The 19,716-nt window shown below is 39.1% G+C and overlaps 1 protein-coding gene across 6 annotated transcripts in view; it reads left to right on the top strand.

Annotated features, from left to right (window-relative positions):
• The window catches only part of LOC148041799 (DHHC-type zinc finger family protein), a 98,471-nt gene that overhangs the window by 64,631 nt on the left and 14,124 nt on the right, over nt 1-19,716 (top strand). For 5 of the 6 annotated variants that reach the window (XM_087682542.1, XM_087682527.1, XM_087682513.1 and 2 more), the window contains one exon: nt 7,821-7,916. In XM_087682542.1, coding sequence (XP_087538668.1) covers nt 7,821-7,916 — 96 coding nt within the window. Of the gene's footprint in view, nt 1-7,820; nt 7,917-8,521; nt 8,619-19,716 lie in introns of all 6 variants that reach the window. The other variant, XR_015691547.1, reaches the window with a different exon arrangement.

Below are 19,716 nucleotides of genomic sequence, written 5' to 3'. Positions count from 1 at the left end.
ATGTCCTCTATGGTTTAAAGTAGATACCTAGGACATGGTATGAAAAGATACATGCTCATCTGATTGCCTCTTGGCTTCAATAATTCGCACACTAAAAGCATGCTTTATGTTTGCAAAGATGGGGATAACCTCTTGATTCTCATTCTTTATGTAGATGATATGCGGTTGATTGGACCTCATGAGACATAGATTTCAGTCTTAAAGCTGAATTGCAGCATGCTTTTGATGTGACAAATCTTGGCCACTTGCATTACTATCAATACTGTAAGCCTATCTCTACTCTAGTTGAGAAAGGCCATAAGTTTATACTTGAGAATGTAGAAGATCTATTTGATGCTTCTCTTTATGAGCAAGCTTTTGGCTGTCTATTGTATTTGTGTAATACACAACCGGATATTCGGTTTGGGGTTTCTCAATTGGCATGCTTTATGCACAACCTTGGTACTATACACTGGTAAGATATTAAACATGTCTTTCATTATCTCAAAGGCAGTCAAACATTGGGCCTTTTGCGAGGCTCTAGGTTTGATACCATTTGGGGATTGATTTGCCTATTCCTTGTATACACTCATATCATTCACTTGAGGGGGGTTTGTTACAATTATCGTGTTCCTCTTAAGTTTTGGTGTGAATGCTTCCTTATCCATGGGCAGTTTTCACCTTCTAGTTGGAGAAGTGTTTTTTCCTCATGTGAATGCCCGTTAGTGGGGTGTGGTACTCAGTACCTTAGGGAATGTACTTTCACATTATTCTCACATAGTGGATGTGACCTTTCAGCACTCTCTTCTCTCTTGCAGTTCACTTGTTTACTATGAGTGTGTGTGTTGCTGAATCCTGACCTAATAGGGGACACTATGTAGTCTCTTGATGGTCGGTTTGATCATTGTGGTCAGTATTGGCTACTATGTTATGGCTAGGCACTTTTTAAGTCCACACTTTGGGTTTTCTATGTACAATAGGAATGCTATTGTTATATCCTTTCCAAAATTTCTGCCAATGCCTTTCTTCTGTTCTCCATACCATAGCACGAGAGATCTCTCCTCGTCTCACCACCCAGCCTCGCCTAGAAGGTTGCTGGCCCCCCTAATCGTGATCCGATTGTCAGTCGTCAACTTCAGGTGAGTCCTACTATTCTTGGACTCTTTTACTTTCTAGGCTCCCCTTGACCCCGTTCGGGTGTCCAAGGCCCCTGGACGGTCATCCCTCGCGCCTGTCTCCCATAATTATCTTATTAATGTAACATTTCCTTCCCCTTAATAATCGGTTTTGTCCTCGAAAACGATACTTGGAAGGTTCAACTGTAAATAGGTTCCTAAGGGTACTTACTCGCTCCCATGTCGAGCTTTCTTCTGAACAATCTTTCCATTTAACCAAACATTCTTGATAAATAGTATTCCTTGTTCGTCTGTTACGAACATTTAATTTTCTTTTTGGTTCATGTGGATTAGATTGGTCATCTAATAGCTCCTCAATGTTATCATTTAAGATCAAATTATCCAAATCACCCAGCTTCCTCCTTAACTTACTTACATGAAAAACTAGATGTATTTTACTACCAGCAGGTAGTTAGAGCTTGTAAGCTTGTTCTCCCACCTTTTTAAGTATTGTAAAAAGACCACAATACCTGGGTGAAAGCTTTGGATATTGTCCCGTTTTTATGGTTTTAGTTTGTTCAGGCACTTTAAGATAGACCAATTCTCCTTCTTCAAAGGAGATGTCTCTTCGGTGAGGATCTGCAAAAGCTCTAGCTCGATTTTGAGCTTTCTTAATATTTTCTTGAGCAAATTTCAACATATTATTCATATCCTCCAAAAAGTCCTTAGCTGACTGAACCTTTTCCTTATGCAGTCCCACTGCATGAGGAGCTCTGGGCTGAAATCCATACATTAGCATAAATGGACTATATCCAGTGGAAGAGTGCTTGGCACTATTATATGGAAACTCTGCTATCGGTAGATACTCTTCCCAATTAGTTTGCCTTTTACTTACATATGCCCTGAGCATGTCTTTAAGGATTTGGTTAACCCTTTCAGTTTGCCCATTAGTTTGCGGGTGGTCCGTTGTACTCATGCTAAGTTTAGTATCCAATTTCCTAAATACAGCACGCCAAAATTGACTATCAATTTTTCTATTCCGATTAGAAACTATATTTGTTGGAAGGCTATACATTCGGTATATGTTCTCTATGAACAATCTAGCCAATTCTGGTGTTTTAACATCAGTTGAAGTTGGAATAAACCTAGCCATTTTGGTTAACCTATCCACAATCACCTACACAGAGTCGTGCCCCCTCTGTGTTCTGGGTAATGCAACAATAAAGTCCATGGAGATACTCTCCCATTTTCTCGAAGGAATCTCTAATTTTTCATTTTCAATCTTTCAGCTTTATTAACCTGGCATTTGTTACATTTGACCACATAGTCAAGGACGTCCTTGTTCATTCTATGCCAATAGAACTGCCTTTTAATAAGACTAAAAGTCTTATTAACTCCTGGATGTCCCGCGCTAGGGGTATCATGACACTCAAAGAGTATCTGGCGCCTTATTTCTTTATCTTTCGGGACACATACCCTACCCTTGTAGAGTAAATAACCATTATCAATGGTAAAATTCTTCCACTTGAATCCCATTTGAGCAACCCCTAATGCTCCATTTCCTTGTTGAACATCCTTAGATATTTCTTCCTCAATGGAGATCCTTTCATTTGAATCCCCATTTTCTATTGCTTCCCATATGTTGGAATATTCGGGATCAACTTGGCATTTCCCTTTTAAGGATTCAAGCAAATCGGAAGTAAATTGAGTAAAACTCAATTCATTTATGATGGGCATTCTATTGAGTGCATCAGCCACTATATTATACTTTTCTTTTCTATACCTTATCTCATAGTCGAACTCTTGGAGGAGTTCGGCCCATCTAGCTTTATGCCCTTGTAGATCCGGTTGGTCATTAAGCCACTTAATGCTTTCATGATCCGACAAGATCAAAAGTTTGGCACCGTATAGATAGTGCCTCCATTTCTTCATTGCATATACTATTGCATACAACTCCCTCTCATAAACAAAATAATTCCGTTTTGCACGGTCTAACTTTTTGCTTTCAAAAGCAACTAGTCGACCTTCTTGTAATAAGATCGTGCCTATTACCTTATCACTGGTATTAGCTTCAATCACAAATGGTTTATTGGGATCCACAATTAATAGTACTGGAGCTGTAGCAATAGCTACCTTACGTTTTTGAAAACTTTCATTTTGGTCTGTTCCCCAATTATTTGAAAACTTTTCATTTTGGTCTGTTCCCCAATTAAAGCTCTTCCCTTTCCCTTTAAGTTGGTCTGTCATTGGAACAACTATTTTGGCATAATCTCGAATGAATCTACGATAAAATCCAAATAATCCTAGGAAGATTTGCAGCTCTTCCAGGTTCCTTGAAGATGGCCATGCCATAATTGCCCTTACTTTTTTTGGATCCATCTTGATTCTCTCTTTTGAGATAATATGCCCCAAATATTTGACCTCTTGTGCGAAGAATTCACATTTAGTTTTCTTCGCATAAAGAGAATGTGTTCTTAACAATTGGAATACTAATCATAAGTGTTTCAAATGTTCTTCTCTTGATTTACTAAAGATCAAGATATCATCCAAAAAGACTACCACGAAATGTCCTAGATAGGGCCGTAACACACTATTTATCAGCTTCATAAAGGTAGATGGTGCATTAGTGAGGCCAAAAGGCATCACCAAAAAATCATAATGCCTGTATCTAGTACGAAATGCTGTCTTAGGAACATCTTGTGCCTTAATTCTTACTTGGTGATAGCCTGATCGTAAGTCTATCTTTGTGAAGAATTTTGCCCCTTGTAATTGATCTAAAAGATGTTTCATTGTGGGCATAGGAAATTTATTCTTCACTGTTATCTTGTTAAGTGCTCTATAATCAACACAAAGTCGCATAGAATCATCTTTTTTCTTTACCAAAAAAATTAGCGAAGCCCAAGGTGAATTGCTGGGTTGTATAAATCCTTTATCAAGGTAATCCTTAATTTGTCTTTCAACTTCTTGGTGTTGTGTTTCACTTAACTTATAAGGCGGTTTAGAAATAGGGTGTAGATCCTTATTTGTGTCAATTGGGTGATTTATATCACCCCTATTTGGTGGAAGGCCACTTGATAAATCAGAAGGAAACACATTAAATTCATCTAATAAACCACTTAATTCATTACTTACATTCAACTCACAAACATAAGCAAATTGTCGCTTTATATTACAGAAAGTAAAAGTGTTTTGCACAGGAAGAGACCATAACATATATACCTCACAAGCTTCCTTCTTTATTAGCTTTTGAACTTTAGTAGAACACAACAAAGGATTATCAGATACTTTAAGTTCACCTTGAATCACAAAAGCCTTACCTTCCCCTTCAAATTCCAGTGTATTATGATGATAACTACGTTTTAAGGATGGTTCCAATCCCCATAGCCACTCCCTTCCTAAAGCAATATCGGCTCTTTCCATATTCATAATTTGAAAATCAAGTTTATCTTTATATCCTTGAATCTCAATTTTCAAATTGGATACCATTGTATCCCACATTTTATTATCTTGACCTTGCATCATACGAACAACATATTGATGCCTACTCTTTTGTTGGGGAAGTTTCAATTTTTTGACAAGTGCATAATTTATGAAATTGTAGGTAGCAGATTCATCAATTATGACTCTAACCCTCTTTCCAGCTATCAATCCATACACTCTAACTAAATCATGTGGCCCAAAAGTAGGTTGCCACATAGAAGTTGACATACAACACCTTTGTTGTACATCCTTGTGCAAAACCTCTAAAGATTTATACTTTACATGCCCCTTTAATTCTAGGGTCTGCACTACATGGATTTGTTTTTCTTTTCCCTTGCCCTTGTCCTTATCATTTTCTTTATCTTCCCCCTTTTTCCTTTGAGGGAAATTCCAAGCAGCATGGTTAGGGGATAGGCAATTGAAACACAACCTTTTTTTTTTAGCCTTATCAAAGTCATCTTGACTTAACTTTGGCCTAAAATATTGTTTCTTTTCAAAAGGTTGTTTCTTGCCCTTAAGAAATGGCATTTTTCTTTTAAATTTGCCTACAAATTTTGAGGTTTCCAATTCCTTAGTCTTAAGCTCCGTATCAGTGAGACTAGTGAGTGTACTTGGACGCGTACTATCTTCATTGATTAATGCAAATTTAATTGCCTCTTCAAGCGTCTTAGGTGAACTCCTTTTCACTTTCTTTTTACAGGCTTTATCTAGTCTCCTAATGAATCCTCTTGTCTTTTGAAATTGATCTATTGCTTCCAATTTGAGGATTATCTCAGGATATTCCTCCAAATATGTCAGCAGGGGTCTTCCCTTTTGTCAGACATAATTCCAATCTTCCCAATTTCTTTCCATTTCATTTTCAGGAAGGAATTCTTTCAAAAAGACCAATTCAAATTGAGCCCAAGTTTCAGGTATTTTATTTGCCTCCTTTAAAGTTCGCCACCATTTATATGCCTTTGGTCCCAAAGTTAAACTAGCCTCCAGTGCTTGGAGATGTGGTGGAGTATTTTTAAGTTTGTGCAAATCCTCTCATTTTTGGAGAAAATTAAAGATAGTATCTTTATTTTTGTCTTTTTCCTCCCCGTGAAACTGAGGGGGTTTCATATCTTTTAAGACTGGATTATCCCTCAATTTTTGGTGGGGTTCTTTAGGATCTAGCATAGTTACATCCAAATCTTTCGATGAAATGGAATATCCGAGGTTTCTAGCTTATTTTTATCCCTTTCTAGTAATAAAGCTAATTGAGATTTTATTTTGGTGAGTGTTTGAGTTATAAATTCCATTTGAAACCCCTGTGCCTGCACACGAGTAGTTAGATCATCAAATTGTTCTCGTGTGCCAAAAATTCTTCCCATTGTTCTTCTTGTATCTCTGTTTCATGGGAATCTACCATATGGTGGTCCGTGGAACTAGAACCCTTAATTACTCCCTCTCTCCCTTTCCCCTCCATTAATACACTGAAATTGGAAAGCAAATATAAGAAATTTGCGTACAAGATGAGGTACTTCCCTGATTACGGTGATAGGCCATATGTTGATGGCCTTTACAATTTAGTGATAGCAAAAGACGTGAGGAACAGTTCAACTTTCCTCCAAATTGTGCCGATCGCGTGGGAATAAGGCTTGTCGGGCAGAGATGTAGGATGAGGATGGAATTAAACAACCCCCCCCTTTTCCAGATCACATATGAACTAATGTGATCACTATGACACGTCTTGCATCGTCCATGCTGGTGATGCCTTCACTGGATTTGTATCCTGCCAATCTGTAGCTGGAAGCGTCAGACGGAACTCGTCATGAAAGCCCCTGTCAGTCACGCCAATCTACAGCTATTGCTTCCTCGTCTTTAGCTGAAGTGTGAACGAAAAAGCCCTTCGTCAGAACACAGCCCGACTCTCTGATACCAGCGTTACATCCTTTCCAAAATTTCTGCCAATGCCTTTGTTCTGTCCTCCATACCATAGCACAAGAGATCTCTCCTCGTCTCGCCACCTAGTCTCGGCTAGAAGGTTGCTGCCCCCCCTAATCGTGATCCGATTGCCAGTCGTAAACTTCAGGTGAGTCCTACTATTCTTGGACTCTCTTACTTTCTAGGCTCCCCTTGACCCCGTTCGGGTGCCCAAGGCCCTGGACGGTCATCCCTTGCGCCTGTCTCCCATAATTACCTTATTAATGTAACAGCTATGAAGGGTAAACATTCTGCAGCTAGAATCTTGAGTGAACCCTGAATGTAGAGAGTAGACACACAGGGTGGGCAGCACTGGACTTATTAACACAATGTTGTAAATAGTAAAACACAACAAATTTGGCAACAGTCAAAACGGATTGATGGCATACTCTAGAACAGTCTCCTGAGGCTGGTACTAAGAGCTGAAGTATTGAATCCAGAAGGTCAACGCTTGCTTAGTTGCTAGGTCTGGGATTTTATCTGGTTGACTGTGGATGGCTTGTCCTTGGGGATTTTGGTTATTGTACGATATCTAAAGGCTGTTGGCTGTTGCATTTCATTTTGTTTCTTCAGTTTGTCTTTGCCAAGGTCAGCAATGGCTGCTTGTGTTGAGTTTTGCTATCTAGTCAGTTTTTGCAGGCGATGTGTTTGATGCGGGTAGAAACAACTATTATATCTGTGGGGGATTGTGGCAAAGAATTAGCCCTTTCCGTACTGTTAAGGACCTGTTTAGGGCACCAAATGCTAGTCTTGAAGCCTGTAATAGTGGAGAAGAATGACAAAACATTAACTTTACCCTGATTTTGAGGTTATATCTATGTCTTTGAATATACCTAACAGTAGCTGTTCGATTGTGGCTGCTGCTAATACTTAACAGTAGTTGAATTAGCATATGGGACTAGGAGTTTAGATGGAATTCACAAGTATGGATGTGGTGTGTCAATGAAGCATAAGCTTTAAAGCAAGATCAATGCAAAATGTGAGACGAGTGAAGAACCCTGAACCTTAGCAAATTATTCTATTCACATGTTTTCTCATGATCGGGGAGCATATGAAACAAAGTACTTTGAGAGTACTATTCAACCACCAATGATGGTGTGCATGATAGTGCATAGAGCAAAGGACTCTAAAAGATGCTCAGTATCACAGCACATAAGTATGGAGCACACAGATAAGACAATATGTGTTAACACTAAGTTGATGCTGTGTTTCTTCCACCTTATCATAAGTATTATCACCAAAGAGTATAATCATAAAGTTCAGACTAACTTTACATACTGGCTTTGTTTTTCCATGTAGTACCATGAAGGGGTGAGAGCTCATTGGCTCGCTGGAAAAGCAGGACATATTTATCGGCATCCATATGATATAGGCCTTTTCCCAAATATTGTAATGGTATGTGGTACTTTGCTTAATCATCACATTCATAGGTGGTTTTCTATAATCAGTTTAGATGGTCAAATCTTTCTCCAAGATACAGTTGATATATGATTTGGTTAGTGTGTGCTAATCAGGTTTGATGGTCAAACCTTTTCCAAAATACAGTTGGTGCATAATTTGCTCACTGTTTTTTAACAAAGGTCCTATTATGTGATTTGGATTAATGGGAATATAATAGCCTTCTCATACCTGTAATGTTTGGTCCTGTTGAAAAGGTAAGTCATTAGGCAGGTAATCAAGAGTATTCTTTAAATACTCACATAGCAGTATTTGTTGGTTGTGAGGTAAATATCCACATCTTTTAGGTGTTTTCTCCTCCTCTTGTTGTTGTTGCCTTTTTTTTTTGGGTGGGTTATTTTACTAATTGGTCAATCCATAGTTGCACTCGTACGTAGCACGAACTGGTTCATACTATACGGTTTGTACTGCACCGTACCGTACCGTACGAATTCGTACAAAAAAACAAGCATTTTTTTTTCTTTTTTGGTGGGTGTGGTTGTTGTTGGTGGTGGTGGTTTGGGTTGTTGACTGTTGTTGTGGTGGTGGTGGTGATTTTGTAGCCTTGATCGATCAACCAAGAAAGGGGGTGGAAGCTTGATTAGACTCCTCATATATGTTTTGTTATGATTCATTCTAGAGCCAAAGGCCATACATAAGGTATTCAAGTAGTTCCAAACGTTTCTAATTGATGTTCCATCATTTTTCACAATATGTTAGTGTCATCAATAAATAAATTCAGCAACATTTGAGAATCATCAAGTAGCTTAATCCTATTGATTAGTGAATTAGTGAATGTACCATTGGTAGCTACTTTAGCCTTAGCAACTCCAAACAAAAGCATAACAAAATTCATAAATCTTTTACCAAAACCTTTGGTGGTTTGTTTGGTAATTGTTGGTCTCACAGGTCATTTTGGCCGCTTGTAGACGTTAATAAAGCATCTCATGTCATTTCATCTGTCTCTCTCTCTCTCTCTCTCTCGCCTCTCTCTCTCTCTCTCTCAACCTTCTCTCTCTCAAGCATACATGCCTCTTATTTATATGATCATTCATGTATGATGTATCCACTCCTATGTATGCACTTGTAAGTTGTAGCGCATGTTGCGCATGCGGCATATGCTATAGAGGTTTTGGTGTGTTACCCTCAAGTATTCATCTTAAATACTCCAATAGCATTGCTATTTAGACTTTAAACACAGTTCTATCATCTATAGTTCAAAATAATGAAGTTAAATTTTTTTTTTCGTACTAATATCGTATTGTACCTTATAAAATCTCAAGGTACCATTTAGTACCGTATTTGATCGTATCTTACCGTACTTTTCGTACCTGACAACTATGGGTCAATTGGATGGCTATAAGCCGTTGGGAGAACAATCATTTCCTTGCTGTCAAAAATAGCAAATAAATTTGCATGATAAGGGCTGTATGATGCAGCAAATAACTTTGTATGTGGATGTACAACAGTAATTGAGCATGCATGCAATGTTTTATGGACATGCAAGCACCATTTGGGTCGAGATCAGGATCATGATGCATGTGGGCACTTGTTAAAATGCATTTCTAACAATCTTGTCATGCAAAGTGCCATTTTTGGTGAGAGCAAGTGTGGGCACTCATCAATGGCATTAGGGCAAAGTTGTGAGCAGACATGTTATTCTATGTTTCTTCTATGTACATCTACTGCTTGTGAGCCTCAGTTTGAGTCATAATAGAACCTTGGGAGCTTTCAAACATTCATTCTTGTATATTACTCTTCTCCATTTTAGGCGCATTAGGTGGAGATTAGGGTTCTTCTTCATTTTATCCACCAGCCCATTTTAGCCTGTTCATGTTGCACACTGATTACTTAGTGGAGTGCATCACTATTTTAGCCATGTGGGCAGTTGGGCACATTTGTCGTCATCTTGGGCAGCCTAATTTTTGGTGCCATCTTTTGGCATTCAAAGAGGTTGGTCTGTTCTTGCTCATCTTTCTTAGTCAGATTTTCGCCATGAATTCGACAGCCTCATTGTTCCACAGTGTGCAGGGGTTGACTGTGTGTAGTCTTGTATGAACGTCTCTAGATCAGTGTTTTCTTTGTTCTTTTGTGTTTCATCCATATTCTTTCTTTTCTTTGTGTGTTTCTCTTCCATTGTGCCATCGTCAATCAGAGTGATAGAGAGCTTTTTTTGTGCAATGTTGACCATTTGTTTGTGAGAAATGGCACTAGCTTTGGAGGAGAGAGAAACGAGAGGTAGTGACAGTGTGTGAACTTAACCATAGTGTACTTGCTGAACTGAAAGGTAGAGTGAAAGTACAACTAATATTTAGGTCAAGGGTTGACCTAACGAGTCTTCCACCAGCTAACTAGAGTTAGGTTTATTTACTCTAGAGCCTAGTGTTACTACTTCAATGTTCTAAGACACTAGGTGTACACATCCTACATTGACACTTTAATAAGTGTACACACCATAGGAATTACATTGGGCACTGCCCAAAATCAATAAATTCTAATACCTCCCTGCAGTGCTAGTGTGATGAAGTACAAGGATGATCAATCACCAAAGGGTAATAAGTTTAAAGACTTTCGAAAAGCTTGAAACTTCTCATGTGGTAACACTTTGATGAAAATGTCTGCAACATTTTTTTGTGTGGGAACATACATCAAGCAGATCTCTCTTGCATAGCATCTCTCTTTGACATAATGGTAATGTATCTCAATGTGTTTTGTGTAAGCATGAAACATGGATTCTATGCCACAGCAATAGCACTTGATTGCTGGAAGAATGGGTGTATGACTCTCCAATGATATATAAAAATCAACCAATAATCTACGTAGCCATACATATTCCATTGTTGCTATGAAGGCTGCCTTGTACTTAGCCTCACAAGACGAGGTAGGTGTTGAGAAACTGCTTCCTTAGTTTACACACTTCATTTAGGGTTTCATACTAACAATCCCTAAAAGGGCTAGCGTTCACATTGTGGTCACTTTTTCAATGGGCGTCTACATAGTGGTGCGCCACCCTAGATAGCTTATGCCTTTAAATAGGTAGTCACTTCATTCATTCTATACTACCTCAGTCATTCTTCACCCCTCTTCCTCCGTTAATTGTCCATACCCTTATTGGAAGACATGGCAGTTCGTGGTCACCCTCCCTCTTTTTCTGTAGGCGCCTTGTTCCATCACTCAGATCCTACGTTTGGAGACTCCATCTTGTTGGCGCCATCATTAGACTATTGGCGAGAGCACTCCTACCTTGGCATCAATCCTCCATAGCTGGCGACCTCTTCCACTCTCTTCAGGCTTCACAAGATTTGCGTTTGATTGCCTGGAGATCTCCATATCTAGTGTCACCTTCCCTAGTTTGGCGTCTTCATCTTCTTGCTTGGCATCACCCCACGTTTGGGGTCATTTTTTGCAGCCCTAGATACTTGCGTTTTTGGGTTGATAGACCTTCACAGGCTGCGTTTACCCTCTTGGTGGCTGTCCCTTCTTCTGGCATCAGCATTTGGGCTGCTCTCCCTGCGTTTGACAGCTTTGACACACTTTAGGATTTGGGTTTTGCTGCCCAGGCCACTCCTTGACATCCCAGGATTGCGGTTTGCTCCCTTGATAGCAGCTTGTGATCATCTTCCACATCTCCGACGGCATCAAAGGACTGCAGTTCGCTCCCTTGGCAATTATTCTTCACCTTATAGTGATTACTTTGATAGCCCATTGCCCGAAGGATTGTGTTTCACTCCCTTCACTGTGCAAGTTTCCACAAATACTACCACCTGATTCTTGCAAGACAGTGTAGTTATCCTTTAAGCTACGGCTTCGCTGTATCAACTTTTCTTTTCATAGCATGATTCATTCTATCATCACCTTGTTCTTCTTGTGTTCTGAGTTTCTCTTCTCTCTTAGCGTTTGCCATATACACTTAGTGTTTCTCTCCACAAACCCTAGTGTCTCTTTGGTCTCTTTGTCATTTTCTTGACATGTTATCAAAGCCAGAGGTGCTCAGTAAACCATGAAGATCCCTTGCATTAGAGAATGCAAAGACAGATTGTGGATTTGGCATCATCTACTGATTTCCCCCTTCATTTCCATTGCATCACCAGGAGATAGAGATACCCTCTTCCACCCACCCACCCTTTTTCAAGTTGACACTTCGGTGCTATGACTTCTCCACATGCAGATGGACAGACCATTGGGTGTTCCTCTTCTGGCATTGCGAGAACCCCCACTGATACTTACGGACATGGACCTTTGCTCCCTACACCCTTGGAGTATATGTGTCTATCCCCAAGTACCCATTGTGCCACCTCTTCCTTTTGGGCTATAGAGTTTATTTTGCATCGGCTTTCGGATTTCGATGCTCAAGGCAATAAGCCGCATCCAATGCGTACTAAGCCCTTTCGAGACACAATAGGATCGATTGGTATTGCAATTGCCTCGCAACCACTGCAATGTGCTACAGAGGTTGCTTCTACTTCTTCTAGGATTTCAGGAATGCCACCTTCACAACCTATGGTTTTGCAGTTCGCTCCATCGAGAGACAGTGATTGTTGGATACTGTCCCCTTGGTAGTTTGCTCCTTCTCAAGATAGTGGTTATTTGACACCTACCATTACTTTGGCTCCACAATCCACTCCATTGAGAGAGTCTGACTATTGTTTGCCCTTGGCTCAGCCTGAGCCTCACCTTTCCCCACCCTCAACTACTCAAGTTTGAAGGCCATCTCTAGGAGTTCTTCGATATCTTCGATACCCTAGATACCTTCTTTGGTATGACCAACGGCACTTCCTTGGTCATTCGATGATTCAGAGTTTGTGATTCATGAGTTTTTAGATTCCCTATCTCTTGTAAGTGGGATTCAAAGGGGGATGTACTCTTTTTGCCCTTCAAGGAGGCTCCTACTTCTTTAGCTTCAGAGGGGGCCCTTGCGTCTCCACCCTCAAATGGGGCAAATAGTAGTGTAGATAGCCCATATTTGACATAGTGAATGCATGTTTCAATTCAGCCTTGAAATCTACAATTTTATCATCTTTAAGTATGGTGCGCAACATATTATCCACATAAAGAATGATAACCAGTAAGTCCCCCCCTTCAATCTTAATGTAGAGAGTGGGAGCAGTTGGACTATTTTTGAACCCTTTGTTGGCCAAATAAGTATCAATTTTAGAGTACCATGCACAAGGAGCTTGTTTGAGACCTTTGAGACCATAAAGAGCCTTATGCAACTTGTAGATCATGTGCTCTTTTCCCTTCAAAATAAACCTTAGAGGTTGTGAAACATAAACATCCTCATGTAGATTACCAAAGTTGAACGTGGAACCATTCATGTGATGGTTGAGAACAAGGGAGTTGGTTATCAATGCTTTGTTATCCAAATACCAACAACTTATATGGGTAAGCCTTTCAAAATCCTGATTGATTGTGGAAATACTCACTCTTTTTGCTCCAAGTATAGTAAAGAGGTTAAATGTAGACTCCAATCCTACAAAGAAAATGATTGTAGAGTTGGGTAGGGAAGGAAATCACCTTTACTTAAACTGTAGGGAAAGTTTAGTTTCAACGAGATAGATAAAAAAACAAAGCCAAATTCAAAGTCTTACCACTAGGATGTTATTACTGTATATTAGGGATGAACTGGCTCAAATGAAATAGATACCAAATCCTCTATGCCAAAGAAGAAGTTACCTTTAGAACTTGGAATACAATGTTATGAACAAAAATGTTATCTTGATATCCAACTTTTCATCCATAATTTGCAGTCATAGCAATGACACATCTCACTATATGCATATGAGATGTAGGAGCAAAGGTTTCCTCATAATCTATGATCTTTTTTTGTGCATAGCCTTTTGCTAGCAAATATGTCTTGTACGTGCCAATAGTGCCATCAGCCTTGCGTTTGAGTTAAAAAACCCATTTTGTGCCAGTAACCTTTTTTACTAGGCAGTAAATTCACAGGATTCCACATGTAGAGTTAGTAGCAATAGAGTCCAACTCTTCTTGCATGGCATGCATCCAATCTACATCTTGTTGGGCTTCGTCCAAGGAAGTAGGCTCATCATCATCTAACAGTGAGCTCGTGAACACATGCTCATCACAGACAATCAACTAGATGTGTCTCCCTATATGATGTGCTGCATGTTTAGCAGCCCTTCTAGTGTGCTGAGATAAGGGAGCATCCATTTTACTTTCTTGGAGAGTTTGTAATAGCCATCTAGGGATTGTTTTAGCTGCATTTACAACACCCCTTTCATGCTGTACTGCATCTTCTATTGCATGAGGCAATCCAAGATTAAGTGCTTGTTGTTTGAGAGCATGTTGTGCACCAATAACTTGCTGTAATAAGTCTGTCCGGCCATTTACAATAGGTATAGACCCCAAAGAAAGTGGTAGAAGACCCCAAAATACATCACCTAGTCACAAGGCTCTGAAGAAGACCATAAAGCCAGAGGAAAAGCAGTTGGGATGAATGAGCACGAGCGATCCTTTCACCTCCTAGCCTTGCCTAGTATATTGCTAGCCAGACCCATCGTGATCCCATTGCCAGCCGTCAAACCTTGGTGAGTCCTACTATTCTTGGACTCTCTTTGGTTCTAGGCTCCCCTAAACCCCGTTCGGGCGCCCAAGACCCCGGACGGTCATCCTCGTGCATGTTTTCCTTGATTTACCTTAATGTCACATTTCCTTCCCCTTAAGAATCGGTTTCGTCCTCGAAAATGATACTTGGAAGGTCTAACTGTAAATTGGGAAACCTTTTCTTTAAAGTACTTACTCGCTTCCATGTTGAGCTTTTTTCTGAACAATCTTTCCACTTAACCAAACATTCTTGATAAATAGTATTCCTTGTTCGTCTATTACGAACATTTAATATTCTTTCTGGTTCATGTGGATTAGATTGGTCATTTAATAGCTCCTCAATATCATAATTTAAGATTAGATTATCCAAATCACCCAGCTTCTTCCTTAACTTACTTACATGAAAAACTGGATGTATTTTACTACCAGCAGGTAGTTGGAGCTTGTAAGCCAGTTCTCCCACCTTTTTAAGTATTATGAAAGGACCACAATACCTTGGTGAAAGCTTTGGACATTGTCCCTTTTTCATAGTTTTAGTTTGTTTAGGCACCTTAAGATAGAGTAATTCTCCTTCTTCAAAGGAGATGTCTCTCCGGTGAGGATCTGCATATGCTCTAGCTCGATTTTGAGCCTTTTTAATATTTTCTTGAGCAAATTTTAACATACTATTCATATCCTTCAAAAAGTCTTTAGCTGCCTGAACCTTTTCCTTATGCAGTCCTACTGCAAAAGGAGCTCTGGGCTGAAACCCATACATTAATATAAATGGACTATATCCAGTGGAAGAGTGCTTGGCACTATTATATGCAAACTCTGCTATCGGTAAATACTCTTCCCAATTTGTTTGCCTTTTACTTACATATGCCCTAAGCATATCTTCAAGGATTTGGTTAACCCTTTTAGTTTGCCTATCAGTTTGCGGGTGATCCGCCATGCTCATGCTAAGTTTAGTATCCAACTTCCTAAATACCGCACGCCAAAATTGACTATCAAATTTTCTATCCCGATCAAAAACTATATTTGCCGGAAGGCCATACAATCGGTATATGTTCTCTACGAACAATCTAGTCAATTCTGGTGTTTTAACATCAGTTGAAGTTGGAATAAACCTAGCCATTTTGGTTAACCTATCCACAATCACCCACACAGAGTCGTGCCTCCTCTGTGTTCTGGGTAAAGCAACAATAAAGTCCATGGAGATACTCTCCCATTTTCCTGAAGGAATCTCTAGTGGATGGAGAAGTCCTCCCATTTTCAATCTTTGAGCTTTATTAACCTGGCATTTATTACATTTGACCACATAGTCAAGGACGTCCTTATTCATTCCAGGCCAATAGAACTGCCTTTTAATAAGACTATAAGTCTTATTAACTCCTGGATGTCCCGCGCTATGAGTATCATGACACTCAAAGAGTATCTGACGTCTTATTTTTGTATCTTTCGAGACACATACCCTACCCTTGTAGAGTAGATAACCATTATTAATGGTAAAATTCTTCCACTTGAATCCAGTTTGAGCAACCCCTGATGCTCCATTTCCTTGTTGAACATCCTCAGATATTCATTCGTCAGTAGAAGTACTTTCATTTGGATCCCCATTTTTTATTGCTTCCCATATGTTGAAATATGCCGGATCAACCTGACATTTCTCTTTTAAAGATTCAAGCAAGTTGGAGGTGAACTGAGTAAAACTCAATTCGTTAATGATGGGCATTTTGCTGAGTGCATCAGCTACTATATTATACTTTCCTTTTCTATATCTTATCTCATAGTCGAACTCTTGGAGGAGTTCGGTCCATCTGGCTTTACGCCCGTGTAAATCCGGTTGATCATTAAGCCACTTAATGCTTTCATGATGCGATAAAATCAAAAGTTTGGCACCGTACAGATAGTGCCTCAATTTCTTCATTGCATGTACTATTGCATATAGCTCCCTCTCATAAACAGAATAATTCTGGTTTGCACGGTCTAATTTCTTGCTTTCAAAAGCAACTGGTCGACCTTCTTGTAATAAGACCGCGCCTATCGCCTTATCACTGGCATCAGCTTCAACCACAAATGGTTTATTGGGATCCACTATTAATAATATTGGAGCTGTAGCAATAGCTACCTTAAGTTTTTGAAAACTTTCATTTTGGTTTGTTCCCCAATTGAAGCTCTTTCCTTTCCCTTTAAGTTGGTTTGTCATTGGAACAACTATTTTGGCATAATCTCGAATGAATCTACGATAAAATCCAGATAAACCTAGGAAGATCTGCAGCTCTTCCAGGTTCCTTGGAGATGGCCATTCAATAATTGCCCTTACTTTTTCTGGATCCATGTTGATTCCCTCTTTGGAGATAATAGCCCCAAATATTTGACCTCTTGTGCAAAGAATTCGCATTTAGTTTTCTTCGCATAAAGGGAATGTGTTCTTAACAGTTGGAATACTAATTGTAAGTGTTCCAAATGTTCTTCTCTTGATTTACTAAAGATCAAGATATCATCCAAGAAGACCACTGCAAAATGTCCTAGATAGGGCCGTAACACATTATTCATCAGTTTCATAAAGGTAGCTGGTGCATTAGTGAGGCCAAAAGGCATCATCAAAAAATCATAATCCCCGTATCTAGTACGAAATGCTGTCTTGGGAACATCTTGTGCCTTAATTCTTACTTGGTGATAGCCTGATCTTAAATCTATCTTTGTGAAGAATTTTGCCCCTTGCAATTGATCAAAAAGATCTTCCATTCTGGGCATAGGAAATTGATTCTTCACCGTTATTTTATTAAGTGCTCTATAGTCAACACAAAGTCGCGTAGAACCATATTTTTTCTTTACCATTAAAATTGGTGAAGCCCAAGGTGAATTATTGGGTTGTATAAACCCTTTATCAAGGTAATCCTTAATTTGTCTTTCAACTTCTTGATGTTGTGTTTCACTTAACCTATACGGTGGTTTAGAAATAGGGTGTGCATTCTTATTTGTGTCAATTGGGTGATTTATATCACCCCTATCTGGTGGAAGGCCACTTGGTAAATCAGAAGGAAAGACATCTTTAAAATCATCTAACAAACTACTTAATTCATTATTTACATTCAACTCACAAACATAAGAAAATTGTTGCTTTATATTACAGAAAGTGAAAGTGTTCTATATAGGAAGAGACCATAACATATATACCTCACAAACTTCCTTCTTTATCAGCTTTTGAACTTCAATAGAACACAGCAAAGGATTATCAGATACTTTATGTTCACCTTGAATGACAAAAGTCTTACCATCCCTTTCAAATTCCAGTGTATTATGATGGTAACTACGTTTTAAGGATGGTTCCAATCCCCATAGCCACTCCCTCCCTAGAGCAATATCAGCTCTTTCCATGCTCATAATTTGGAAATCAAGTTTATCTTTATATCCTTGAATCTCAATTTCCAAATTGGATACCATTGTATCCCATATTTTATTGTCTTGGCCTTGCATCATACGAACAACATATTGATGCCCACTCTTTTGTTGGGGAAGTTTCAATTTTTTGACAAGTGCATAGTTTATAAAATTATGTGTAGCAGAGTCATCAATCATGACTCTAACTCTCTTCCCAGCTATCAATCCATGTACTCTAACTAAATCATGTGGCCCAAAAGTAGGCTGCCACATAGAAGTTGACATACAACACTTGTGTTGTACATCCATGTGCAAGACCTCTAAAGATTTGTACTTTTCATGCCCCTTTAATTCTAAGGTCTGCACTACATGGATTTGTTTTTCTTTTCCCTTGTCCTTGTCCTTATCCCTTCCTTTGTCTTCCCCCTTTTTCTTTTGAGGGCAATTCCAAGCAGCATGGTTAGGGGATAGGCAGTTGAAACACAACTTTTCTTTTTTGGCCTTATCAAAGTCATCAGGACTTAACTTTGGCCTCACATATGGTTTCTTTTCAAAAGGTTGTTTTTTACCCTTAAAAAATGGCATTTTCCTTTTAAATTTGCCTACAAATTTTGAGGTTTCCAATTCCTTAGACTTGGGCTCCGTATCAGTGAGACTAGTGAGTGTACCTGGACGCATACTATCTTCATTAATTAATGCAAATTTAATTGCCTCTTCCAGCGTCTTAGGTGAATTCCTTCTTACTTCCTTTTTACAAGCTTTATCTAGTCCCCTAATGAATCCTCTTGTTTTTTGAAATTCATCTATTCCTTCCAATTTGAGGATTATCTCACGATATTTCTTCAGATATGTCAGCAGGGGTCTTCCCTTTTGTCTGACATAATCCCAATCTTTCCAATTTCTTTCCATTTCATTTTCAGGAAGGAATTCTTTCAAAAAGACGGATTCAAATTGAGCCCAAGTTTCAGGTATTTTATTTGCCTCCTTTAAAGTTCGCCACCATTTATATGCTTTGGGCCCCAAAGTTAAACTAAGCCTCCAGTGCTTGGAGATGTGGTGGAGTATTTTTAAGTTTATGTAAATCTTTCCATTTTTGGAGGAAATTAAAGATTGTATCTTTATTTCTATCTTTTTCCTCCCCGTGAAACTGAGGGGGTTTCATATCCTTTAGAACCGGATTATCCCTCAACTTGTGATGGGGTTCCTTAGGATCTCGCATAGTCACTTCTAAATCTTTCGATGAAGATGGGACATCCGAGGTTTCTATCTTATTTTTATCTCTTTCTAACAATAAAGTTAATTGAGATTTTATTTCAGTGAGTGTTTGAGTTAAAAATTCCATTTAAACCCCCTGAGCCTGTACACGAGCAGTAAGATCATCAAATTATTCTCGTGTAGCAAAAAATTCTTCCCACTGTTTTTCTTGTATCTCTGGTTCATGGGGATCTACCATAGGGTGGTCCCCAGAACTAGAATCTTCCATTACTCTCTCTTTCCCTTTTTCTGCCATTAATACATTGGAATTGGAAAGCAAAAATAAGAAATTTGCATACAAAGTAAAGTACTTCCCTGGTTTTAATGGCAGGCAGTTGTTGCTGGTTTGTAAATAAACTCGAAGAGTAAGGAACAATTTTTGCCTTCCCAGACTAAAATCGTGAAGCAGTGATGCTGGAAATGAAGTTTCTTGACTTCAATCGTGTATCATTTGACATTTTTTTTTTCCCCCCGTCCGTCCCATCACGTTTTTCTGTCCATTCCACAGTAGTCGCCTCACGCACAGCAGTCGTCTCACGTTTTGGCGCCTTTTTCACGTTTCGCCTCAGTTGAC

The sequence above is a fragment of the Lygodium microphyllum genome, chromosome 1, assembly GCF_053477565.2.
Source record: "Lygodium microphyllum isolate KBCC chromosome 1, Lygodium_microphyllum_v1.1.10, whole genome shotgun sequence".
NCBI lineage: Eukaryota > Viridiplantae > Streptophyta > Polypodiopsida > Schizaeales > Lygodiaceae > Lygodium > Lygodium microphyllum.
This window is presented reverse-complemented; position numbering and strand designations above follow the sequence as displayed.